The 26,825-nt window shown below is 36.8% G+C and overlaps 2 protein-coding genes and 1 long non-coding RNA gene across 5 annotated transcripts in view; 2 read left to right on the top strand and 1 right to left on the bottom strand.

Annotated features, from left to right (window-relative positions):
• The window catches only part of PCF11 (PCF11 cleavage and polyadenylation factor subunit), a 25,887-nt gene extending 20,743 nt beyond the window's left edge, over positions 1–5,144 (top strand). The window contains 5 exon segments of the mRNA XM_008066741.2: positions 1,094–1,277; positions 1,787–1,942; positions 2,331–2,423; positions 3,110–3,145; positions 4,049–5,144. Of these exon segments, the coding sequence (XP_008064932.1) occupies positions 1,094–1,277; positions 1,787–1,942; positions 2,331–2,423; positions 3,110–3,145; positions 4,049–4,264 (685 nt within the window). The 3' untranslated portion in view covers positions 4,265–5,144.
• On the bottom strand, positions 3,917–11,011 carry LOC110596429. The gene is made up of 3 exons (XR_002482453.1): positions 10,816–11,011; positions 9,223–9,329; positions 3,917–4,223 (listed from the first exon to the last, which is right to left on the bottom strand). It is a non-coding gene; the product is annotated as an uncharacterized LOC110596429 (long non-coding RNA).
• Positions 11,012–11,089: 78 nt separating this feature from the next.
• Positions 11,090–26,825, top strand: part of ANKRD42 (ankyrin repeat domain 42) — an 86,038-nt gene continuing 70,302 nt past the window's right edge. For 2 of the 3 annotated variants that reach the window (XM_021716927.1, XM_021716928.1), the window contains exons 1-3: positions 11,090–12,072; positions 15,071–15,234; positions 22,394–22,501. In XM_021716927.1, coding sequence (XP_021572602.1) covers positions 12,015–12,072; positions 15,071–15,234; positions 22,394–22,501 — 330 coding nt within the window. In that variant the 5' untranslated portion in view covers positions 11,090–12,014. The remainder of the gene's footprint in view (positions 12,073–15,070; positions 15,235–22,393; positions 22,502–26,825) is intronic. The other variant, XM_021716929.1, reaches the window with a different exon arrangement.

The following is a 26,825-nucleotide window of genomic DNA, read 5'->3' as shown; positions in this document are numbered from 1 at the left end:
TCTGGTGATCCTTCCGCCTCAGCCTTCCAAGTAGCCGAAATTACAGGCATGCGCTACCACGCCCAGCTGATACTTGATTTATTGTAGAAATGAGGTCTCGCTGCCCAGGTGGGTCTCGAACCTGCAGGCTCAGGCAATCCACTCACCTCAGCTTCCCAAAGGCGCGGGATTACAGGCTGAGCCACTGAGCCCGGCATAGTTGAAGGCTTTTAATGAGATGGCATTCCTTTCTCCTGCTACTGTTTTTCACCTATCCCTGTCCCCTAGAGGCAACCATTTTTTTCAAACTCTTTAAACTGTTTTTTATGGCATTTACCTCTTTATTTCTTATAATATACATATTTTCTCAGTTTATCATGGCTAGATATAACCTCTTGACATTCTAAAAGTGATGATTTAGCTATCTCTTTTACTGTCTAATGTCTCTCCATGTAGTAAACTATTTTTAATTGATTATTCACATTATGACTATTTGCGTAATGCAGAGTTACCAGTGTTCTGTAACTTTGTCTTATTCTACTATTTTCTTTTCTTGGAGTTAATAACTGCTCTGTTCACTTACTTGGCCTCTGTACCTGTTTCTTCCCAAACAGGGAAGACTAGAATTTTAAAAATGAATAATTGCTGACTGTTTTCCAGAGGTCTTTTTAAAAAGTTATTCATTCTGTTATGTCTTCTGTACCTTTTTCACGATTCCTTAGACTAGAGTGGGGTTGAATTATTCAGAACTCCAAAGATCTAGAGAGGTGAAATCTAACTTCTGCCATCTCCACCTTGACACTGACTCTCCCAAGCTAAGAATTGGCCAACGATTGCCTTTTTAGCTAGCACAGGAACGTTCCATTTTTAATTAAAAGGATATAAGTAACTGGGTTAAGCCTATCAATTATAAGACAGGCACCTATTCCAAAAGTTAAGGTAAAGAGGACTGATGACATGGCTATTAGAGAATATTGATCTTTGGGTATTAACTGTTTCAGCAAGCTCTTGGTTTCACCACTGCTAAAATAAGGAAAATGGAAATATTTGTAATTGATTTTTAAAGGTCATTAAGCTGTTTTCAACACTTAAGAATATTTTTTTTTCAAAATAGACGTTATGATAGTGTTATAAATCGACTATACACTGGTATTCAGTGCTACTCTTGTGGAATGAGGTTTACAACATCACAGACAGATGTATATGCAGATCACTTGGACTGGCATTATCGTCAAAATAGAACTGAAAAGGATGTTAGCAGAAAAGTCACTCATAGACGATGGTACTACAGTTTAACAGTAAGTAATCCATATGTCTCTGAACTAGCTTTTAGGCTTAAATTATACCATTCTAAAAGTAAATCAGTTTAAACAATTGCTGAAAGCTAACATGTAAGTGTTCTTAGTAAAATCTGATCCCTAGGCTATAAACAGTTTTTTTAAATCGGAATTTTTTAAGAGTATGTGTTTTTGTTGAGATTACAGTAATGCACAACCTTATTCTATCTCTAAAATTCCAAGGTTCTATGACTGGTGTTTTTGTAAAAAGCTGTATTTGAAGTTTATTTTGTTTGAATTAGTAGTTATAGTAGAGGTAATGGAAAACTAACATTAAGATCTTAATTGTTCACTAGTTGCTATATGTTGTCTATTAGGTATAAGGGCTCAAAGAGACAGTATGATTTGAAATAATATTAGAGCATATTGTAGAAGAATGCACTCTTACCTTTAAATGGCATTATGTTAAAGATAAGCAGTAGACGATTAAAAATAAATGGAAATATTCTTTTAAATCAACTCCTTTTAAGGACTGGATAGAATTTGAGGAAATAGCTGATCTGGAAGAACGTGCAAAGAGTCAGTTTTTTGAAAAGGTACATGAAGAAGTTGTGCTCAAAACTCAGGAAGCTGCTAAGGAAAAGGAGTTTCAGAGTGTACCTGCTGGACCTGCTGGAGCAGTTGAGGTAAGAGATGAATGTTTAAACTTTCTCCCTTTTGGAGTGTCCCTCACTTCAAGTAAATAATAATAAACATATCACTTGACTTTCATCCGTCTTTTAATTATTTTAAGATTTCTTGTAAGCTTTACTCTTTAATTTTACTCTTAAGTTTGGCTTTGTAGATGACTGCTGTAAATAATATTGTGACCAATAGCAGTTAAATGTTTACTATTTTTGCCTGATTGACAAAATCCTTAAAATATATCTTTTGCCTGTTATGTATTCGACGTTATGTAAACTTTCAGAACACTCTTAAATTCCTTACTCCATTTAACCAAATGTTTATATATTTTTACTTAATGGGATTAAATGTTCTAGTTTGTAAAATTCATTTTGTGTGATTATATTTTAGAGTTGTGAAATCTGTCAAGAACAATTTGAACAATACTGGGATGAAGAAGAGGAGGAATGGCATTTAAAAAATGCTATTAGAGTAGATGGAAAGGTAATTTTGTTTTTTTATAAGGAGTGGTAAGATCAGCATTTTTTTGTTGAGGTAGTGCATTACTTTGAAAGGGTCATAATCCATTTTTGGGGGTCTTAATGAGAAAAGTATTGGACTTTACAGTCATAGGATATTTGAGTTGGAAGAGATGTGAGGAATCATGTGGTTCTATACTTATTTTATATGGGAGGTTGCATAGTGAGTTAATAATAGACCCAGGACTAGGCCTTCTGAATCTAGTTAGTTGTCTAACCACACTATTTTGATTCTGAATTTATATCACCATCAAACTATACTGTCTTAAAAATCAAGTGAGGCTAGATATCTAAATTTGCCAAGCAAGTTTAAAGTCAGTTTTTCGAACTCTTTTAAGGATGAAAATTTTTAATTAAAAAATGAGCCAGATGTGGTGGCATGTGATTATAGTCCTATAGGACTAGCTAGCTAGGAGGCTGAGGCAAGAGGATCACTTGAGTCCAGGAGTTTGAGGCTGCAGTGAGCTATGATAGCACCACGGTATTAAAGTCTGGGCAAAAGAGCAAGACCCTGTCTAAAAAAAAAATTGAGGATGAAAATTCTGGTTTTATCCATTTTTGTGACCTTTCCAAAGATAACTTTTTGTTTAAATAAAAAAGAAAAATCAGAATAACCTATTAGAAGTGAACGTGTGCATACTTTTGTTTCAGATTTATCATCCATCATGTTATGAAGATTATCAAAATGTAAGTTTCTTTTGGCTAATGTATTTTTTTATATTAGTAAATTTTATTTTTTTGCATCAGAAGAATATTGTTTTAATCTTAATATATTGAACTGTTTTTTCTGTTCTGATATATAGCCTTTAGGTTGTTCACTGTATACTTATGCTATATTGATAGATCTGATACCCATCAATATATCATTTTTTGTGATATGCAATTTAAAATTTGAAATTTCTGTATCATTCCTTGCAATTTATTCCTTTGGATTTTGACGTGTTTTTTTTTTTATTAGACTACTAGGCCCAGAGAAATGTGAGGAAAACTGAAGTGAAAAGGATCATGAGGAGAATAGGTTTCTAGAGCTATGAGTACCATTTACTGCTATTTTTTTCTTACATACGCCACTTAGCTATCTAGTATAGGAATACTTTTTAAATGATCACATATGAAATCTAAAAAATACCACCAGTTTGACCTAAAAAGCTCTTATGTCATATTTGTAGTTGTGACTCTTTTCTAAACCAAGATTGATGGAACAAATGGATTTTCAAAGAGAAGATGGGTTCAAGAGGCAGTTTGATGTATGTAGGTCATCAAGAGACTACAGTTTAAAAATCAACAATTGAAATTAGAGTAGTAACAACCCCCCCACATATGTAGGGTTTACCATCTACATAGAGATTAAGTGTAGAAGTGTGTCTAATTGACTTTTTTTTGGCTGTTTGTTACAACTTAGCTTCTACTGCTTAGCTTTCTTCTAATACTCAATGTACCTTTTATTATTTCGATGCCGAAGCAAGTACTTCAGTTGCATTTGGTATATGTGTGTTCCTTTATCAATACTAGGGTCTTATAAAACTAGATGCTATTTCATATGGTAATTCTGAACTTTCATCAGTACTTAAAGGGCTTTTCATTTTGTAGACGTCGTCATTTGATTGTACACCATCTCCCAGCAAGACACCAGTTGAAAACCCCTTGAACATTATGTTGAACATTGTCAAAAACGAATTGCAGGAACCCTGTGAAAGTCCCAAAGTTAAGGAAGAACGAATTGATACCCCACCAGCTTGTACAGAGGAAAGCATAGCAACACCCTCTGAAATTAAAAAAGAAAATGATACAGCCGAGTCAGTTTAAATAAAATGAGAAAGGTATGTTTTTCTTTTTTAAAAAAGCTGCTGTTGGATCTAGAAGGTGAAGAATTTTTTTTATGTATATATAGACATATCTATATAAATTGTCTAGCTGAGGCAGGGCCTTCAGCTATCATTTGGTTAATAAATACATTTTAGTATTTGCATTTCCTACTGCCTGCACAGTTTCAGGTGCTTGTTGTGTGAAAGTTCTGTAGATGTGTGCAAATTTAACAAAATGAAATTGTATGTGTAAAAATGTACGATTTTCACTTGTGAAACTGTAAATTATAAATAAAAAATATTTTTGCTATCCATGGAGTGTAATATTTATGCACACCATCAAATAAAGACAGTGTTTCTGTACTTTTTATTGGGTAAAATGGAATTGAACAGCAACCTCAACATAAGGATTTTTACCTAGTAGCCTCCCATGATTCAAGAAGCAAAGTCTGAAGTTTTATCCAAAAAGGGGTTGTGAGAGAGCACTGCAGGACTTTTCTCAAATAGAAAAGCCAGATTTTGAAAAAATTTTAAAAATGAAATAGAACATCTCTCTCCAGCTTATAGAGAACCATCCAGATGTTCATTTTTGGACAGTATCTAATGAAGCAACTTTTATTCTTGAACTTGGACACTGATGCCATCAAATAATTAACAAATAATATATTTAAGTACTAAATGATTTTTTTTTTAAACATTTTTCAAATTGTCAAACGATTTAATGCAGATGAACATATTTCTATTTTAAGTTACAGGGGAATTTGTAAGATGTTCACTTGAAACATGGTTAACTTTTTTCCTTTGTTGGTTTTGACTGAATTAGATGGATACCATGAGATGTTAATATTCATACATGTAATAAATAGAATGATGAAGAAAAACTGTTTGTATTTCTTTATTTCTTGAATGACTTTAGAATGTGACTTTTCTCTTTATGGTTTCCTTTCATCTCCGTTTATAAAAAACTGAAACTATTATGAGCTAGGTACTCTGAGATAGGTTAACCTTTTCTGCCATTCATTGGAAACAGGCACACTGAGTTTTATCGAGCACTTATTATTTGGTAGGTGCTAGCAGACTTTATACATATTATTTTCTCTGGTACTCACACCTAATGATAGATGGTAAATGGTGCCCTCAGTTTATAGATGTAATTAGACCACCCATTTAAAAAGTTGTACAAGAACTTGAACCTGGCTTTGTCCATTTTATTCCCCATACCAAGTTAATGCTAGGATGGAAATAGGACACCAAACTACCTGAAGGTGGATTAAGAAAGACATTGCAGAGGTGGTGCTATCTGAATCTTGGAGGATAACTAGGAGTGGAGACCGATGACCAGGGGAGCCTCTAGAAATTTTAAACAGAAGTAACATCCTATCTGCATCTAAGTGTGTGTGTGTGTGTGTGTGTGTTTTTAGAATCAAGTGAATAAAAATTTAGATAATTAAATGCTGCAGAACTAGTAAGAATATCCGTTAGATTTAAGAGTTATAAACACATGATGTGTTAACTGAACTTATGAAGGCAAGACTTCCCTTCCTGTTTTAAGTTTTTCTGGGAAGATCACCCATCATTTTTATCAAATGTTTACAAGTACGGAACATTTAAAAGGAAGGTGACATTCAAACCTACAAGTGAACCAACAGGATCCACATAAAGGGAAAAAGGGCCAAGGATGGGGAACAAACAGACTGGTGGGAGGGAAGATGAGAAGTAAATAGGAAAACTAGCAATAGGAAAAAAAATTTCAACAGATAAATCAGCAAAATAAAGGGACAAGAGATTATGGCAAGTCTGAGAAATATTCCCTATTGACACAACAGCTGAGTATGGGTGCCAAAGTCAGGTAAATAATGGGTAGTGTGAGTGGGAGGTAATGAAACATTAAAAGCTACTGTCATGAAACTTCAGAGATTAGAGATGAAGTTGTAGTTAAAATCAATTTTTTTTTAAGACAGAGACATTAGCAAGTGTGTTATAAAATGAGCTCAGTGGAGATGGATTGAAGAGATGACTGATTACATCTGTAACAACTGGTGTGAGATAGAACCAATAGCAGCACAGGAGGGATTAGCTTTGGAATGGAGGATGGCCAGTGTTTTCTCTGAGGTGGTCACTAGTATTTATAGTTGTACCTCTGCTCCAAGTTTGACTGTGCATTAGAATTCCTTATAGTAAATTTATAAAAATTCCTAGTATTAAAAAAATATATAGATGGGAGTCTCACTGTTGCCCAGATTGGTCTTGAACTTCTGGGCTGCAGCCACTCTTCCACCTCAGCCTTTCATAGGACTTCAGGTAAGTACTACCACGCCTGGTTTAGAGTTATTAACAATGAAGGTTAAATGAGATTCCTACTCTCTGGAGAGTCTCATTAGTAGATTCACATTTGGGGGCACCTCTAATATTTAAGACACACCACAACACTGAGTTTGGTAATCTGGTAACACTAAAGTGCAAGGAAAGCAGAAGGAAGCCTCACAGAAGATGGAACATTGGCTTCTGAATTAAAAGTTAAAGAGAAAAATAGTATATTCCCCTAAAATCTAAAGATTTCATTAAGTTTATAACCACCTGTTTTTAATGTAATTTTCTTAAAACTTTCTACTTTTGATATTTTGAAAAATACAAATCAATGTCACTGTAATTCAGCTTTAAAAAAGCTTTGGGAAGAAAAATGAGTTAACTATATGTTTATATTCTCATCTAATGGATTAGCCTAAAATAGAGAATTCTGTTACTTTTTTTGTATGGCTGATTTTATAGACTAGCACCAAATAAGTGCCCTAATAGAGGTTCATACAAAATATTAAGGACAATCTAAGGAGGCATCTAATTGTGCCTGCAAGTGGAAAAAAGATGTAGCTAGGACTAAAGAGGTAACATGGAGGTAAAAAATGGAAAACCAGAAGGATAGTGTCAAGAAAGATCTGAACTTCTGTAGACGTGGAAAGTTTTCTCACAACCCTAAAGAGGGTCAGCTCCCAGACATAATGGGTACTTCGCTGAGCAGATGAGGAACAGTACGCTAGGAGACCAAAAAAAACTCCAAACAAAAACATCAACAAAAGCAAAAACAGCCCATGGGGTACCCCAATGAGGATTTGGGGGTAGATACCAAAAGGAGAACAGGAATGCCTGGGAAGCAAGAGAAGAGGGCACATGGGCAGAAGTAGGTTAGAGATTGTTAATTAAAAGTACTTCATTTTTTTTGCCTAACGTTTGGCCTTGCTCCCTCCTCTGAAACTGCTCTATTACCTCACTTTTGAAAAACTGAGGTAAAAGTGAAGAACTTATCATATTTACTAATTGGAACCAGAGCCCCCTATTCACAAAGTGTTCTGATTCTCCGGAATGTTGAGACGCCCACCTCCAGTGTGTGTTCTGAACCTTGGTTCACTTGAGTAACTTCCTTCATAGTTACTTACCTTGAAATCCTGTACAATCTGGTTTCTGCATCATGACTACTTTATTAAAATTGCTCTCCTGAATATAATCAATGATTCCTTGCCAAAGCCAGTATGCGCTTCTTAGTCTCTTAAGCTCTCTTGGACCACATATCCTGCCTTAAAATTACATTCTTTTGCTTTATGTGTTATGTTTTTCTGTGCTGCTATATTTTTTACTTTTTTACATTAAAAAATAAAATACAAGTATAAAAAAGTCTCCTTTTAGACCCTGCCTTGCTCTTAAAGTAACTTTTAAGTAACAATTTGGGTTTTTTAATTTCCCAGTTAAAAAATTTCTTTTACCAAGTAATTTTTAAAAATTAAATGAGATAATACTGTTTTGTACCTTTTTTACTGCCTATATCTTACAACTCTTTCCATGTTGATTAATGCACACAGATCTGCTTTTCTACCACTGTATAGTATTTTGTATTAAGAATATAGCAAAACTTAGTCATTCTTTTACTGATATTCACGTTTGTAGTTATTTACTATTATAAAGTGTTGTAATGACTATCACAGTACACATAGATGAGCAAGTTATTCTGAAAGTTTTGCCACTAGACAGTTGCATGGGTAATGCATATTTTAAATTCTGGCAAGGTGTTAGGGTTAGGGTTAAGCTAGCTTTGATATTGGGAAGTACTCCATCATTCTCTATGTTTTGTTTCTGGTGACATTTCTGACTATTTTAAGATAGTCTTTTATGATTATCAGTTTATTAAGGTTTTCTAACTCTTGAGCCAATTTTTTGAAATTTGTATTTTCCTAGAAAATTGTCCAAGTCAATTTTCAAGATTATTGGTAAAGGCTGGGCATTCCCAATTTAAAATCCAAAGTCCTAAATGCTCCAAAATCTGAAACTTTTTGAGCACTGACATGATGCCACAGGTAGAATATTCCACACATAAGTACTCATCACAAACTTGCACAAAATTATTTAAAATACTGTATAAAAATACCTTCAGGCTGTATGTATAAGGTATGCATAAAACTAATGAATTTTATTTAAACTTGGGTTCCAGACCCAAGATATTTCATTATGTATATGTAAATATTTCAAAATCCAAAATCTGGAAAACTTCTGGTTCTCAACATTTTGGATAAGGAATTCTCAACCTGTATAAAGTTACACAAAATAATTTATTTCTGATTTTCAAAGTCTCCTTTATATCTGTAATATGTTCTCTTTGTTTCCAATACTGTTTTCTTTCCTTTTCTCCCTCATATTTGCTGAGAGTATGTATTTATTGTTTTTTTAAAAATATTAGCTATTTCTAGAGTCAGTTTTGTTTTCTATTTCATTAACTTCTGCTTTTATTTTAAATTCCTTTTATTTTAAGTTGACTTTGGGAGATTTTGCTTTTTTTGCTTTTCTCCTGTTTCTGTTTCATTTTCTGATTTTTCCTTTCATGTGTGTATCCTTTAAGGATTTGTTATGTACTGCCTCATTTCCTCAGTGAGTTTATCCACTCTACTGCATAACAAAAAAAAATAAAGCCTTTACCATTATATTTGGCTATAAACACTATTAATTTGGAGTCAGTCATTGTTGGTTCCAATTTCCCAACTCCTATTTATGTGGTCTTGGTCAAATCTGAGCTGTTTCTTCATCTGTAAAAATAAAAATAACACAAATTAAGTTTGAAACTATTTGCAAATCATTTAGCATAGAAATTGCCCACATAAATAACTCAATACACGTCTGGTAGACAAAAGGCCCCAGATGCTTCATTTCTAAAAAAAAAAAAAATGAGGGAATAGGGATGACCAATCTCAAATAGTCTTCCAACTATGAAAAACTTTATTTTTAGTCTATCAGTTCACCCAACTGATAATCAGCTGATCAATCCACCCACTCGCCCACACAATAATTACTTAGCCCTTCCCTTGAACTAAATATTCTAGACGTTAGGAATGTGAAGATGAGTAAGATACAGTCCCTACCTTCCAGAAGCTCAAAGTCCTTGGGGGGGGCGGGGCTAAGAAAAAATTGTTAAACAGAAAACTAAAATATACTGTAATAAGTGACCTATAAAGGTTGTGGGAATTCAGAGACTTTTGAGGACATTGTGCTGCAAAAATCAAAGACCTAGGTTGGCATCTTAATTCGGGTGTTTACTACTTACTAGCTGTATATCCTCAGACAATGAATTTTAATGTGCCTTATTTCTCTGTAAAAAGGAACTGTAATGCTTATTCTGGCAGGTTACAAACAGAACTGATTCAAGCTCATTCTTGTTGGTGAAATAACTGAAAAAGAAAACTAATACAAAGCACTTAGTACGGTGTCAAACTTGTCACATAAACTCAATAAACAGCAGCTGTTGATATTACAAAGGTGACAAAGGTAAAGAGAGGCAATTTACTATACCTGCAGAGAGCAGATGTAGGATCAGGATTTTCCCAAATGTGTTCACAGAACAAAACTGGGGGGAGGGCAGGGCTGTTCCTGTTAAGAACAATATATACAAAGGCACAGAGATATGAAAAAGTATGGTATGTTTCCAGGACCTCAATTATTTCTGAAGGGAGATGAAAGGCAGTAAGGACGGGAAAAAAAGGGCTGAGGGGAAAATCGAGGTGGGTGACGCTCCTGGAGGGCAGAAAATTATTAACTTATGCATTTTCAGTTGACAGCATAAAACCTGACCCAGACGTTTTCAACAAACAGTGGAAAAACTCATTCCTATCGTTAAGTGATCCGGTTAGAAAGATTTAGGCCTAACTGTGGAAAATAAATATGTTATAGTGAAAAGAACCTTGGATTTGGCGTCAAGAGCCCTCGAGCAGTCTTTTGATAAATGATCTGTATTTTTACACTGGCTTTACAAATTATCTGTCCTTAGGAAATTACTGTTAACTTGAGTTTCCCGACATATAAAATGGGGATAACACCTAACAAGCGATTATCAAAGAGTCTGGCACTAATACTCACCAATGACCGGATGCAGCTGCTAACTTCTCCTTTAGGCCTTTTTCTATACTTGTGAAATGATAGAGTAAGAACAAATTTTCTCACAATCAGCACGGAAAAATATACTAGGTTTGCTCAAGGACAAAAAGGCCCCGCCCGGTCCGCGCCATACAGGTCACTTACGCAGACTGTAGTCCTTGGGCCTCCACTTGAGTCGCTGAGCGATGGTAGAAGCGATCGATGACAGGCCATTCCAGAGTCGGGCCTAGATAGGCTCGTGCGAGATCAAGTAGAATTTCACCAAAAAACAATTCACACCAGCACCCGATTTCGCTAGCTGGGGGAGCCTTGGAAAAAGGCGGAGGAAAGGAGGCCGGAAGTGACGTGAGCCGTGAGGAAGTGGAAATGACCTCAGCGCGCCGGAAGTTTGCTCGTTTCCAAGGCGACGGCTCCGCCACCGCTCCAACTAAGTGGCGGGAGTCGGGAGGCTGGAAAGCAATTCCGATAAGTTCCCCATCGGAGGCGGCCGCCGCCACAGCGACTTGCGGGCAGTAGCAAACGATGACGGCGGCCGCCGCGCTGGCAACCACGTGTGGGGGATAAACGGCCGACACGGCCATTGCGGCGCCGAATCCAGAGAAGGAGTTAGCGTCGACTGCGAAAGAAGACGCGAAGACGGTGACGTTCGCTCCGGGGTCTCCACCGGAAGAGTAAGCGAAGACACCGGCTTCTTCCACAGTGACTCGAGAAGGGTCAGTGAAGACCTAGGTCGCCCCTGCAGTGTCTCTCGTGAGAGAATTAGGGGAGATTGTGGCTGTCACAGCAGCTCTCGGGAGAACGTAAAGGGAGGACACGGATTCCGCAGCAGCAACGTGAATTTAAGTGAAGTCGGCGACCTCCAAACTAGCGACTTCGGGGGAGTAGGCAGAGAAGACCGCCTCAGTGGTACTTGGGAGGGAGCCAGTGAGGTCCGGGACTTCCGAACTAGTGACTCCGGGGATAGAGTCAGTGACGACTGCAGTCGCCGCCTCAGTGGCTCTTGGGAGGGAAGGAGTGTTGATGGCGGCCACAACCCCAGTAGTTCTTGGGAGGGAGTAAGTGAAGACCCGGGCTACGCCGCCAGCGACTCCTCTGGAGTGAGTTTCAGTGAAGACGTCAACCGCCGCTTCAGTGGCTTTTGGGAGAAAGACAGTGAAGACGACGGTTCTCACAGCAGGGGCTCGTGGGAGAGGACAGGGGAAGGCTGTGGCCTGCGTCCTAGTGACGACGACGACGACGAAGGCCGCTGCCGCTGCAGTGACTCCTGGGTGAGAGCAAGTGAAGACCACCGCAGCAACAGGGGCCTGGGCTCAGCTCCTCTCCAGAGTCGGAGAGGTTGTACCATGCCCGGGGTGGACAATTCAGCTCCCTCCGCTCCGTCTAGCAAGTCTGCAAACCCGTGTAAGTCAGACTGTTCCGTTGGTCTCGTCTTTGCAACACTCCTTTTTTTCCATCAGCCCTCATAAGTCCCAATCCTATCCCTTTCTGGCATTTCCCTTTCTCGGTTGTCACTCCTTTTCCTTTTATATATTTTCAGTGTTCCCCATTCTACCTCATTTCAGCTTTCTTCTCTTTTGTTTTGCTTTCCATCGACACCATTTTTCTGAGACTTCTTTCCTAGCTAGCCATCCACTTTGTTCACTCTTATGGACCCTTTTGAGTTCTTACTTGACGTTCCTGCAGCTTTCAATCCTGTGGAGATGATAAATTAGACTTACTTAGTTTTCTTCTTCCATCCTCTCTTTAAATGCTGCTTTTTCCCTCTTTTTTATTTTTATTTTTTTTGAGTTGGAGTCGCACTCTGTCACCCGGACTGGAGTGCAGTGGCCGCTGTCACCAGACTGGAGTGCAGTGGCCGCTCTCGGCCATTGCAGCCTCGACTTGCTGGGCTCCAGCGACCCTTCCGCCTCAGCCTTGCAAGTAGCCAGAACTACAGGCACGCGCTACCACGCCCAGCTAATTTTTTTGATTTATTGTAGAGATGAGGTCTCGCCAAGTCACCCAGGCGGGTCTCAAACCATCGGGCTCAGGCAATTCACTCACCTCGGCCTCCCAAAGCGCGGGATTACAGGCTGAGCCACCGAGCCCGGCCTGCTTTTTCCCTCTTGATGGTACTTGTTATATATTAATACTTGTCATATACTCTGACTTCTATCCTACTTATGACCCGCAAATCTATGTTATTCAGTCAGCCATCCAGTAAATATTTAATACATGCCTATCATGTGTTGTGTCTTAAGGCACTATCAGTAGAGGGGAGTTTATTGATTGGGGAGCAAAAAGGCAAGACTGGAGAGTCAAGGAGACCATGTAAGAAGATTATCTTACAATAGTCTAGGCGAGAAAGGTGAGCCCTCAACTAAGAGAGTGGAGGTGGGGACAGAAAAGGAGACAAATTCAGCAAATTTCAGTGGACAGAGGATGAACTAAACTGGCATGGATACAGTGGATGAAATAAGGGAAAAGTAATGGGATAAATCCAAGGTGTCTAGCTTTGTCATTTGAGTGCTGTGCTGCCATTAATTGAAACAGCTAATACTGAAGGACAGAGAGGATGTATGAATACATGCTGATATTGAGATGCTGGAGGAAGATTTCCAGAAAGGAGACATATATATAAGTCTGCAGCTCACAGGAGAGATATAGAATTCAGGTCTCAGTGTCTCGGGTGTGTCTCAGTATAAGCTTTTTCTGACCTTCACATTCACTCCACACTGGAACCAATGGCACTCTACTGTCCTTTATGACACTCATCACACTGGTCATTATTTATTCAGTATTTATCTACTAGAAGGTAAGGAATGTAATTGTCTTCTTTTCATATATCCTAATTGTTCAAGGTCTTGCTCAAATGTTTCTTGCTCCTCTATGACCCCTTTGATTTCTCCTTCTTAATTTTACCTGCACTCTCTGAGGACATTGGTGTCAGGTTTTTGTTTTTATTCTGTTTTTCAAATAATTTTAAAGTGATAGTGGAAAGAAAAATTAAATTCGTGCCTATTTTCCATCTTGTTATCATAGTGTCTGGCACATGGTAGATGTTCAGAAAGGATTTTTGAATACATGTATAGCATTTTGCTAAGAGTTGATGTGAGATACAATTCTAACCCTTAAGGAATTAACATTCTGATTGTGGAGAGAGGATATATACATTGATAAGTAGTAGTACAAAGTTGCATAGATCATTTGTCAGAAGTGTTGATGGTTTGTTTTCTTTTTTGTTTTGAGTTGTAGTCTCACTCTGTCGCCCAGACTGGAGTGCAGTGGCCACTCCCGGCCACCGCAGCCTCGACCTGCTGGGCTCCGGCGATCCTTCCGCCTCAGCCTTCCAAGTAGCCGGAATTACAGGCATGCGCTACCACGCCCGGCTGATTTTTTGATTTATTGTAGAGATGAGGTCTCGCTGCCCAGGCGGGTCTCGAACCCGCTGGCTCAAGCAATCCACTCACCTCAACCTCCCAAAGGTGCGGGATTACAGGCTGAGCCACTGAACCCGGCTTGAGTTGTTTTCAATACAATTTGAGATCAGGAATCATGCCTTTTTTTGGCTTGTTTTGTTTAGGGAATGCTTTGATTGAATTATTTACTCCCTCCTCCTCTACTAATTGTTCATGCTTAGATACCTTTATTGCCTCTGGTTCACAGTGCGCATCAATTAAATTATAAAATATAAGACACTAAGAGTATATGAACTAAAAATTATGACCTGACATTTCTTTCTGAGTGTCAAGACATATGAATTAGAAATATAAGAAATATAATGATAAAATGTATCTATGTATATGAGATAAGGCTCTGATAGTCTTTTTCACTAGGGAGGCCTTTGTTATGGAGCATATTTCAGTGTGGTTCCTTTCCCCATCTCCCTGCCAAAGGCGTGAATTCTTGGTTTTTCAGAGTGATAACCTGCTGGGATTTCTGAAGGTAAAATCTATGCAAGTGTAGGATTTTCTAAGACTGGGGCCCCTAGAAGTTTCTCACTCCTAGGCTTGTAGATACTCAGTTCCTAGCAAGTTATCAAAAATGACCATTTAAGTGCTTCTACTAGTTTATTGCTCAAGCTGCTTCTACTCCAGATAAGCTGAACTTGAGTATTTCTTTGTATTTGTCTGTCTCCAATTTGAGGTGGCAGTTTGCCTTGAGACCTCAATTCTCTGATGGGTCCAAGAAAAGTTGTTGATTTTCAGTTTTTTCCTTATAAGAATGGGAGTATTATCCTCCATACTTTTTTACGTGTCAGAGTTGAATCTGGGAGTATGATTAAGAAATTAATAACAAACATCTTTGTAGTATATTATTTGGAAAGCCAGAGTGATTTTGTGTTCTCTGGATCATTGCTTTAATCTTTTTTTCTTTTATAGTTTTGTAGTGCATTTTAAAGAATTTGATTTTCTGGTAGGTGCCAATAAGAACGTGCATTTTGGTAGCATACATGATGCTGTACGAGCTGGAAATGTGAAGCAGCTTTCAGAAATAGTGGAACGTGGAGCCAGCATTAATGAAGTTGATGTTCTCCATAAATTTACCGCTTTACATTGGGCAGCACACTCTGGCAGTTTGGAGGTAAGAAGCTATACAAATTATTAAACTGAAGTAAGTTTACAGTTATAGCAGTTTTGTAAATTTAGGAAACAGGGCTGAGACCGTATGCTAGATACTGCAAATATTTTCTTTTCAGTCTAATTCAGTTTAATATTTGGGTATTCTGCTTTTCTAAGGCTTTATAACAAATTTTCTCAAAACTTAGTGTCATAAAATAACCAATTGTTTATTCTTATAAATGAACCAGATATTGGATCCCAGGGACAGGTTTCTTTGTTTCATGATATATGGGGGCTTTAACTAGAAGATTAAAAAACTGGGGTTGGAATCTTCTAAAGGCTTATTCACTCAGATGTCTGGTGGTTGATGTTGACTCTAGACTAGGACCTTAACACCTTTCTATGTGGGCCTGTTTATGAGGTCTCTCCACGTGTGCTTGTTTGCATTTCCTTACAATATGGTGGCTGTGTTCCAAAGGTAAGCCTAGAAGAAAACTTACAGAGGATAACTATGAATACCAATTCTTACATTTTTGCTATAGTTGCTTCAGATTTTTAGAAAATAGATGAAATATTGCAGGTACACTTGAAGTTCCTGAGTACCCTCTCAGGTAGCATTCCTCTCCTTCCAACTCCGGATGTAACTATTACCCTGATTTTGTTGTTTGTTATTCTCATCTATGTTTTATATTATTATTACATATGATTACATATGATTACATAATTGTTTTAAAGACATAATTTACATAAATTACATTAAATTATGTATATCATTCTTCAGCTTACTTTTTTTGTTCAATAATATGTTTTTGAGTTTTAACTATGTGGTTACATATATGTACTCTAGTTTATTTCTTTCAGCCATGTTGTCTGTTCTTTTCTTAGACTGGTATCAGAATTTATCTATTTTTCTATTGATGGATATTTGGTTGATTTTAATTTCCAGCTAGTATAGACTGTTTAGTGAATTTTTTAATGCAAGTCTTCTTATTCTTGAGCTGTGAACAAGGCTAACTGGAATTTTTCTCATGATTCAAGATTATACGTGGGCGCTTATTTTAGCTACTACATTTCTCCAGCCTGTAAACTACAGGCAGTAGTTCTGTTCACAATGCAGTTTCTCTTTTTCAACAGACTATTTCTAGTGATATGACCGTTCTATATGATTTCTTTTTGTTTGTTTCTTTTTTTTTGAGTTGGGGGTCTTACTCTATTGCCTAGGCTGGAGTGCAGTGGCAGTATCACAGTTCACTGCAGCCTCAACCTCCTGGGCTCAGGCAAGCCTTCCACTTCATCCTGTCTAGTAGCTGGGACTACAGGCACATGTCACAAGACCTAGCTAGTTTTTAAATTTTTGTAGAGACATGGTCTCTGTATGTTGCCTAGGCTTCTTTTGAACTCTTGGGCTCAAGAAATCCTCCTACCTTGGCCTCCCAAAGTGCTAGGATTAATAGACATAAGCCACTGTGTCTGGCTCTGTGTGATTTCTTTATTTGGACTTCTCTGCTGCTTCTACTTCTGGCTCAGAAACTCTCCCTTTACCAGTTTGTGTGCCTCTCTTGAACTGTATTGTAAACAAGGGATTTTCACTTTGTCTTTTCAGTGGATCCTGATGGTTCCAATTTGTAAGCTTGTAGCCCAGGGCAGGTGTTGTCTCTGCTGTTTCCTGCCACATCCCTGTCTGATCTGTATTTTGGCATGTTTTGTTTTGTTTTTGTTTGTCTGTTTGAGGTTTGATTTATAGATGTCTCCTAGTTTCAACAAGTTGGAATTTTCTTTCTGTTTTTCTTGCTCTTTGGTTTTGGGTGATTTTGGAGAGAAGACGGAAATACTGATTTCACTCTGCCATATTCCAATAGGATATCTGGAGGTACCATTTATTTCTTCTCTTTTCTAGTGCCTCTTCAACCTCTCTGATTACTCTCACTTAACCCTTTGTACTTGGAGACATCTCGTGGGTCACCTGCCAGTGACTTGACCATTCTTTTTTATGAAATATTAAATAATATAGAATTGAAACCAATTATTTTATTGTAATGTTATTTGGCTTGTAATGGAATTTGGGACACTGAGGAACTTATTTATGACAAAAAAGTCAAATTCTTGTATCTTATATTTTTCTAACATGTGGTAACATGTGAAAGTTACCAACATGCATTGCAAGTTTCATTGATACATGTTGTACAATAGCAATTTGTTTGAAGTCTTCTACCTGGTGTTTTTCTATTTGAGTAGACACTGTAGTCTCATTTTCTTCCTCCCACATTAATACTGTGTAATTTATTGTCCAGTCTGTTGTTCAAAAAAGATATGGAAGGATGTACTCGAGATTCCTGAAAACCACTTCTCAATTGATCGGTCATGTCTCGGTTATTTTATCTCTTTTTTTTCTTTTTCATGCAGTTTGAATGGAAAATTTCAATATATTTGAATGGAAAAATATTTTTTTGAAAAATTTGCACTTGTATGAGTTTGTCCTGTATAATCTTCAGCAATCTCTTTATGTCCTCTGAGGGGGACACCAGATTTGTTTGCTAGGTTTATGATGTCCCCTCAGAGGGGACATCATAGTTCAAAATCTTCTTTGATTAACTCACTGTTCCTGATCTGTAAATATGAGTATAGGTATTCTTTTTTTTTTCTTTTTGAGTTGGAGTCTCATTCCATCTCCTAGGCTGGAGTGCAGTGGCATGCTCACGGCCACCCCAATGTCGACCTGCTGGTCTCTGGTGATCCTTCCGCCTTAGCCTTCCAAGCCGCTGAAACTACAGGCTCATGGTACCATGCGCAGCTAATTTTTGATTTATTGAAGAGACAAGGTCTTGCCAAGTTGCCCAGACTGGTCTCAAACCCGCAGGCTCAGGCAGTCCACTCACCTTGGCCTCCCAAAGTGCTGGGATTACAGGCTGAGCCACCGAGCTGGCCTGAGTACAGGTATTCTTTACACTTCCTCTATTAGCCTTTTCTCTTCTACTTTATTCTTTCTCTCCAGGTGATCTTTTAGACTTCCTTGACTTTATCACTTCTACATGACTCATTTATTTGCTTTTTCTCCTACCTTTTGGGCTATATGTCAGGTGCTAGATCACTAGCTTATGCATAGATTGCTGGCATCTCAAATTCAGTTGGTATAAAACTAAAATAGTTAATCTTTCCCCTCCCTTTCTTAGATTTTTAGGGCAATAACTTTTGAATCATTATTGACTTGACTCAGTATTTCACAGAAGCAAAGCATATTATCAACATTTGTCTAGATGAAGGTATACTTAAGTCATGATACATGTTGATGCAGTGAGAACTAGTTATTAGGTCAGTTGATTCCGCTCCATCTTTGCCTCCCAGATTTGTCTTCTTCATTCTCATAGCCATTGCCTTAGGTCTAATGGTTTACCTTCTTTTTTGTCTTATTTTTGTCTTATCTACCTCTAGCCCATATTTTATATACAAAGCTATCTCTGTCATACTAAAATCTGATATTACTTAAGACCCTCCTTAAAGCCTTGTAGTAACTCTCTGTTCCCTATAGGATAAGGTTCAAGTCCTTTAACACGGTAGGCTTATCTCTCCAACTTCATCTCCCATCATAATTGTTTTATGCTATAGTGCTAGTGACTGTTATCATTTCTCAAACTAGTCTACTGTTGCATGTTCTATAGACTTTGCACTTGCTGCTTCACCTGCCTGGTCTTACTTCTTTCCACTTGTTACCTCATTGAGAACCAGGTCAGACAGTATCCACTTGGTAAAGCCTTCTGTGTTTTCCCCCATCAATATTTTCCAACTAGCTACTGACTCCTTAGTGCTACCCCTAAATCTTATACATTAAAAAAATTCTATTTATCACATTGAATTGTGTTCTCTATTTGATTTTGAGCCCTTTGAAGGTATCATTTCGATTTTACTCATCTTTTTTCCATAACATTCAGCATAATGTCTGGCATGTTGGAGGCACATCATAGGTTTACAGTAAATGTTTGTTGTGTTGCTGAATTTGTTAAATTAAATTTATATTTATATTTTGAGTGTCTTTCACAGTGTCTATCAGATGTTCAATAATGTGTCTTTCACAGTGTCTATCAGATGCATGTTTGTTGAATTTTAACAAAAATAAGTGTAAACAAAAAAAGATTTTAGTGCCTTTAAAAGGTCATCTCCTGAATCTCTACCTGAGCATTGCATTAACACCTTTACATTTTGTTATCCTTTCTGAATATTTATAAGACTTGTGGTACTTATATGTTGGTAATATGAAATAATCACCAAGTAAAAAATTGCTGAAAACTATGTTATATTGGACTTTATTTTTTCAGACAAAATCTGCTACTGAAACTTTGTAGTGAACTTTTCATTTTAGGTATACTTTTCAACTCCAAATTTCTCATTTGGTTCTTTTGTAATTTCTATATCTTTATCTATATTATCTGTTTGATGAGTCATTGTCATTATAATTCCCTTGAATTATTTAAACATAATTTCTTTTAATTTGAATATATTTATAATAACTGCCTTGAAGTCTTGCTGAGTCCAGTATATGGGTCCCCTCAAGACAGTTTCTATTGATTGCTTTTTTTCCATGTGTGTGCGTTACATATTCTTATTTTTTTGCATGTATTAAAATTTTTTAGAATGGCTTTACATTTTGCAAACTGGACATTTTAGATAATATATTGTAGCCATTCTGGGTTCTGATCCTTTTCCTCCTTCACATAATGATTGTTGCTGTTTGGTTTTTTTAGTGACTTGTTTGGACTAATTATATAGAAGAGTCTGTTTCCTTCACAGTGTGTGGCCACTGATGTCTCTGCTGAGCGTTTTTGAAAAGAAAAAAAAAGATTATTTATTTATTTATTTATTTTTAAGCTTTACTTGTAATGGGGTCACTCCTGGGCCGACATAGCCTAGTGGTCAGCTAGTGATTGATCAGAGTTTGTGTTTAAATAGCTTGAGCCAGTAAGGAGTTCATCTTTTATCAGTGGGTCTGTGTGTAGCTTGGGGAATGTTTTCAAAGCAGTTAATAAATCAACCTGACATTTAAAAAATGTGCTTGCAAGGCTTCGTGCCTAGCTAGAGATGACTAGCCAACTTAGGCCCTCTTCAGCCTTTCCTGATTGTAAGCAGCCTTGTACTTGCATATAGCTGTTTATATCACAAATGATAAACTGAATCTTTGCAAGGCCCATTTTGGCTCCCTCATTTCTTGGATTTCCCTATTAACTTTTGGGGTAACTTTTAGTTTTATTTTTTCCAAGTATTGTGACAGACTGGCTCTAATGTTGGTTTTCTCAGTCGTTGGCCACCGAAATGAGAATTGTTTCAATGATGTGCCTGGGTGTGTGGAATTTTTTATGATTAGCTTCAAATAAGGTCAGTCTCTCTGGCAGAAAGAGAATGCTTGAGTTGAACTTCTGTACTGTGGAATTGGAGGTAGGAATAGTTATAACCTAAGGTTAAAACAGCACAGACTCCCCCTGTTTTTACTGAGATTCAGTAGATTTATTTGAATAAATGCTTCACATTTTGTTATATTCCTTTGGTTAATTTCCAGAGTCTTTAAATTGTTGTTTTTGACAACTATGTCTCATTTTATAATTGCTTCTTGTGGAGGATTTGGCAAACTCCTTATTTTGCCATTTCTGAAGTCCTACTGATTGATCAATTGATTTTTGACAAAAATGCAAATACAATTCAATGGATAACTGGTAGTACTTTCATCAAATGGTGCTGGCACAATCCGACAGTCATATGTAAGAAAATGTACCTCAACCCATACTTGACACCATATGCAAAAATTTATTCAAAACAGATCACAGGTAAATATAAAACTTAAACTTATAAAACTTATAGAAGAAACAGGAAAAAATGTTTGCAAATCATATGGTTGGCTAAGAACTTGTAACCAGATTATATAAGGAACTCTCAGAACTTAATAGTTTTTAAAAAAAGGGGTGGGTAGAAGACTTTAATTGGTACTTTCTCACAGAGAACATATGGATGGCAATTAAACATATGAAAAGATGTTTAGCATCATTAGCCATTCGGCAAATATAAATTAAAAACACAATAAGATGCCACTACCCACCTATAAGAATGGCAGAAAAAAAGGAAACCAAAAAATTAACAATACCAAGTGTTGACGAGGATATAGAAAAACTGGAATTCTTACACACTGTTGGTAGGTACAGCTGCTTTAGAAAACAATTTGGCAGTTTTTTAATAAAGATAAGCATGTACTTATTTTATGTCCCAGCAATCTCTCTTCTACATATTTATCCAAGAGAAATGTAAAACCAGTATGCAACTGTTTATAGTGACTTTATTCTCCAGTACCTGAACAGTGCTAACACATAATAGTCTTTCCATAAATATTGTTGAATAAATGACTTACTGTGATTATTAATGAGATTGAGATCTTTTTCATATTTTATGTTCGTTAATCTCAGTGGCAGGCAAACGATACTTACCCAATAAGCCATTTTAGCAAATAATATGATTATAACTTATGTAAAAATGTGTCCCAGTGTTATGATCAATTATATTAAAAAGAAAGATGTGGTAGAATCTAGAAACTTGAACATATAAAGGCAATAACATCATATGTGATTTATACCTTTAAGTACTGTATTATATTGAGATTTAGGTTAATTTTTAAAAGTCTGAAGATACATTTGACTCTTTTTTTTAATAAACAACTTTTTTTTTTTAGAAAGTGTCTTCAAAATAACAATGTTATAAAGACTGATATAAAAGCTTCTGGACCCATTTAGAGATCTGTGTTAGAGATTGCAAATTGATAACCATTGAGTGAATGTGATTCACAGATGGGTTTTGTTTGACTTGCATGGTATTGGTCAGATAGAATATTTATGAACATAAGACTAGCATTTAACTCAGCAACAACTGCCTGTAGCTGAATAGCATCTACATCTATAGTCAAGAAATATGGTCTCCAGTTTGCCAGAGTTTCTATTATTCCCTATTGTTAATCCAAAGTGAAGCTAAATGTTGGTATCCATGTCTTGGTGTTGTACTTTGTTTTTCTTATACTTGACTCCCTCATTCACTTATGATGCTTCTCAGGCTATAGTGAGAATTTCATAATAGTAGACTAAATTTTAAAGATACAAAAATGTTTTTAAAAATCTACCTTTTTACTTGTTAACATGGTTATCTTCTTAACTCAGTGTCTTCATTGGCTGCTCTGGCATGGAGCTGATATCACACAAGTAACAACGAGAGGTTGGACAGCAGCTCACATAGCTGCAATCAGGGGTCAGGATGCTTGTATACAGGTAATAATAATTTTATTCAGTAAATTCAATTACTTTAGTGACTGTTGCTATTATTCTAATTATTTAATCCGATAGGTTTAGTTATATATTCTAAACAAGAACTTACTGGACTCCATGACTCAGATATTTTGATTCCAGTATCCATTTAAACAAATGGTCTAAGACTAGAAATCCTTTTCTCTCTGAAGTCGTTGCCTATTTGTTTGGGTTGTTTTGAGAGATGTCACAGTCATACCTAGATGAGTCCTTTATAGTTTGCTGCTATGATCTGAATGTTTATGTCCTCCAAAATAAATATTTTGAAACATTACCCCAAGGTGATGGTATTAAGAAGTGGGGCCTTTTGGGAGGTGATTGGGTCATGAGGGGTTTCCCCTCTTAAGTGGGATTAATGCACTTATAAAAGAGACCCCAAAGAGCTCGCTAGTCCCTTCCATTATGTGAGGATGTGGTAAGATCTATGCAGAATGGATTGTCATCAGCACAGAAGCGGCCAGCATCTTGATCTTGGACTTCCCAGCCTCCAGCCTGTAAGAAATGAATTTTTGTTGTTTATAAGCTACTCAATTTATGGTATTTCATTATAGCAGGTCAAACAGACTAAGATGCTTGCTGTATCTGAAATTTCTGATTTAATATATTTCCTGGCCAGGGTAACACATTAATATGTGGTAGCATCTAGTTTATTAATTATATTTAATTAGTGTACTGAAATAGACTGGAATAGACCGTTCCTGCCTGTAAAGAAGTCTGAGAGCCTATATGAAGGGACAGGAGCTCTACTTAGTGAGTTACGAAACAATACAAAACAAAGTCTTTGATTAATGTTCTAATGAAAAGAATAGATGAGAAGAATCCTGAAACTTAGGAGGAGGTAGAGGAATCATAAATGGAAGAAATAAAATATCAGCTAAGCCCCAAAGAATGGGTTGATTTTAAAGAGATAAATAGTGACAAAGCATTGTAGGCAAGGAATATGTTAGGAGCAAATAAAAATAATTATCATCATTTATGGAACACTTATGTGTCAATCACAGTCTCTCATGCATCGTCTCATTTAACACAACAATTCTATGAGTTCCTTTTTTTATAGATTATGAAATGAATTCAAAGTATTAAGTACCTTGTCTAAGCAAGTGATAGAGCAGGATTTTGAACTTGACTTGTGCTATTACTCTATGCTGTACTTCTGTGTGAAGCCCCTTAATTGTAAAATTCAGATGTGATCAGAGTATATACCATTATATAAGTTTGAGTATAGTTGGTTTGTAGTATGGACTGTTATGAACTAAGTTTGGATAGACCAAATTTGTAAAATGGCTTAGAAGTAAAATAAATATTTTGGATTCATTTGTATAGGAAAGGAAGTTTTTATATACATTTTGTGTATGTATACACACACATATATACATACACACACATTACATTCACATGGACATTAATAGGAGAAAGATAACAAAAGCAGTATTTCAGGAAATTATTATAGTGTGTTCAGGATTATCAGAGATGAAGAGAGATAAAGGTAATAAGATTAGTTAGAGATTTTTGCTGTAATAATCAAACTAAAGAGGGTAAAAAATTAGGTGATGGCAGAAGGAGAGAATGAATATCAGTCCTCAAACTTCACCTATACAATGATTATAACGTACCTAATCCTGAATTGCACCCCCACATCTTTAAAATAAAAAAAGAAAAGAAAACCAGTCAAGATAGCTTGCAAAGCAGGCATTGGCAGAGTATAGTGAAAATTTAAATTCTGTGTTAGAATAATAGATGATTATGACAGAATGACTAGGGAAATCGAAAGGCATGGAAATCTGGGAAGGAAAGATGTTGAGTTCATTTTGGCATATGTTGAGTTTAAGCTGTTTGTAGATCGTCCTCATAGAGGAGGTCCAGGCCATTGAAAAGGGGACTAGAAGTACAGATTTCAGGAGTAGTAAACTATAAAGAAGAATTTAGAGTGTCGAGGATTGAATACTGAAAAATGTTACTGGTAGGTATGAAAGGAAACAGACATTAGTAAAGAATTCAGAGAAGGAAGATCAGAAGAAAGATAGGAGAACCAGGATCAATTAGAGTGAAATTGAAGGTAGAAGTTTATTTTAAGAAGGTGGTCAGAATGTCAGTTACCTGATAAAACTAAGGGAAATAAAGCTTAAGGAAATGCCACTGAACTTAGTGGATAAGTGCTCACTGTAGAGGAAGGTTGGCTGTATTTCTGTGTAGTGGTAGGGATGGCACCCATTTTGCAGGTGGATTTGAAGTTGAGGTATTGAGGTATTAACTTGAGAAGCTAGGCAATGAAAGGAAGGAGAAAATTCAGTAGAAACTTTAGAGGGCATTGGGGTCAAATGAAGCTTTCTTTGCAGCTTTGCTTCTTCTAAGTATTATTTAGTCACTCTCTTTGCTTTGATTATCCTTCTCTTCCTCAGCTTGATCTCTTCCTTCTCAGAGCTTTTGTGGTACTGTGCTGTGTAGTTGTTACATCAAGGACTATTTTGTATGGTTGATTATCTTTATGTATGTCCTAATTTCCTAAGTTGATAGGTCTTATATTCTTTGTGACTTTTAAAACACAGAAGCACTCAGTATATTGTTTATGATGATGATTAGCTAGTTAGCTAATAGAAATCAGATAAAATAATGATTATTTTTCCTAAAACCCTTGATAGGAATTATGACCGAGTAAACCTTTACTGAGATACTGGTAAGTTTAGGTTGGTTAAAAAAGAAAAAAAAAAATTATCAGAAAAACAAAAAACTAAAAAATGATTAATAGTTATTTTTTTAAAAATAGACTTTATTTTTTAGAGAAGATTTAAGATCAGCAAAATTGAGCAGAAGGTACAGAGATTTCCCATATAACCCCCTGTCCGCACACATGCATAGCCTTCTCTATTATTAGCATCCCCCACCAGAGTGGTATATTACAATTGATGAACCTCACAGTCATCTAAAGTTCATAGTTTTCATTAAAGTTCACTCTATTTTTTTTTTTTTGAGTTGGAGTCTCACTCTGTCGCCCAGACTGGAGTGCAGTGGCCGCTCCCGGCCACCGCAGCCTCGACCTGCTGGGCTCTGGCGATCCTCCCGCCTCAGCCTTCCAAGTAGCCGGAATTACAGGCGTGCGCTACCACGCCTGGCAATTTTTTGATTTATTGTAGAGATGAGGTCTTGCTGCCCAGGCAGGTCTCGAACCCGTGGGTTCAGGCAATCCACTCACCTCAGCCTCCCAAAGGCGCGGGATTACAGACTGAGCCATCGAGCCTGGCTGTTGTACATCCATGGTTTTGAATAAATTTATAATGACATATCTACTATTATAGTATCATACAGAGTAGTCTCACTACCCTAAAGATCCTCTGTGTTATTCATCTTTCCCTTCCTCCTAATCCCACAGTCCTTTATCAGATGTGTCTTTTGCAGATATTTTCTTCCAGTCTGTGAATTGTGTTTTTATTCTCTTGATAGTGTCTTTTCTATTGCAGCAATTTATAATTTTAATGAAGTCCAGTTTATCAGTCCTTTTATGGAATGTACCTTTGGTTTTGTATCTTAGAAACTATCATCAAACCCTAGGCCATCTAGATTTTCTCCTGTGTTGTTTTCAAGGAGTCTTTATGTTTTGTGCCTTGCATTTAGATATGTGATTTATTTTGAGTTAATTTTTTGTGAAGGGTATAAGGTGTGTGTTTAGATTCATTGTTTTCGCGTGTAGATATTCAACTGTTCCAACAATATTTGTTGAAACGACAATCTTTTTTCCATTGTATTACTTTTGTTCCTTTGTCAAAGGTCAGCTGACTATATTTATGTGGGTTTATTTTTGGGCTGTCTGTTCAGTTCCATTGATCTGTTTATTTTCTCTTTGACCAATAGCAATCTATTTTGAATAGCATAGCTTTATAATTAGTCTTGATGTTGGGTATTGTCAGTCTTCCAGCTGTTTTCTTGCAATTTTATGGTGGCTATTCTGGATCTTTTGCCTCTCCTTATAAACTTTAGCAATAGTTTGTTGACATCCACAAAATAGCTTACTGGGCTTTTGAATGGGACTGATAATTCTTTTTTTTTTTTTTTTTTTTTTAATAAAGATGTAGGGTACGGACCCGCCTGGGCAACTTGGCGAGACCTCATCTCTACAAAAAAATCAAAAATTAGCCGGGCGTGATAGCGTGCACCTGCAGTTCCAGCTACTTGGAAGGCTGAGGCGGAAGGATCGCTGGAACCCAGCAGGTCGAGGCTGCGGTGGCCGGGAGCGGCCACTGCACTCCAGTCTGGGCGACAGAGTGAGACTCCAAATCAAAAAAAAAAAAGATGT

This window comes from Carlito syrichta, unplaced genomic scaffold (genome assembly GCF_000164805.1).
Source record: "Carlito syrichta isolate Samal-C Ts95f unplaced genomic scaffold, Tarsius_syrichta-2.0.1 Scaffold309093, whole genome shotgun sequence".
Lineage (NCBI taxonomy): Eukaryota > Metazoa > Chordata > Mammalia > Primates > Tarsiidae > Carlito > Carlito syrichta.
This window is presented reverse-complemented; position numbering and strand designations above follow the sequence as displayed.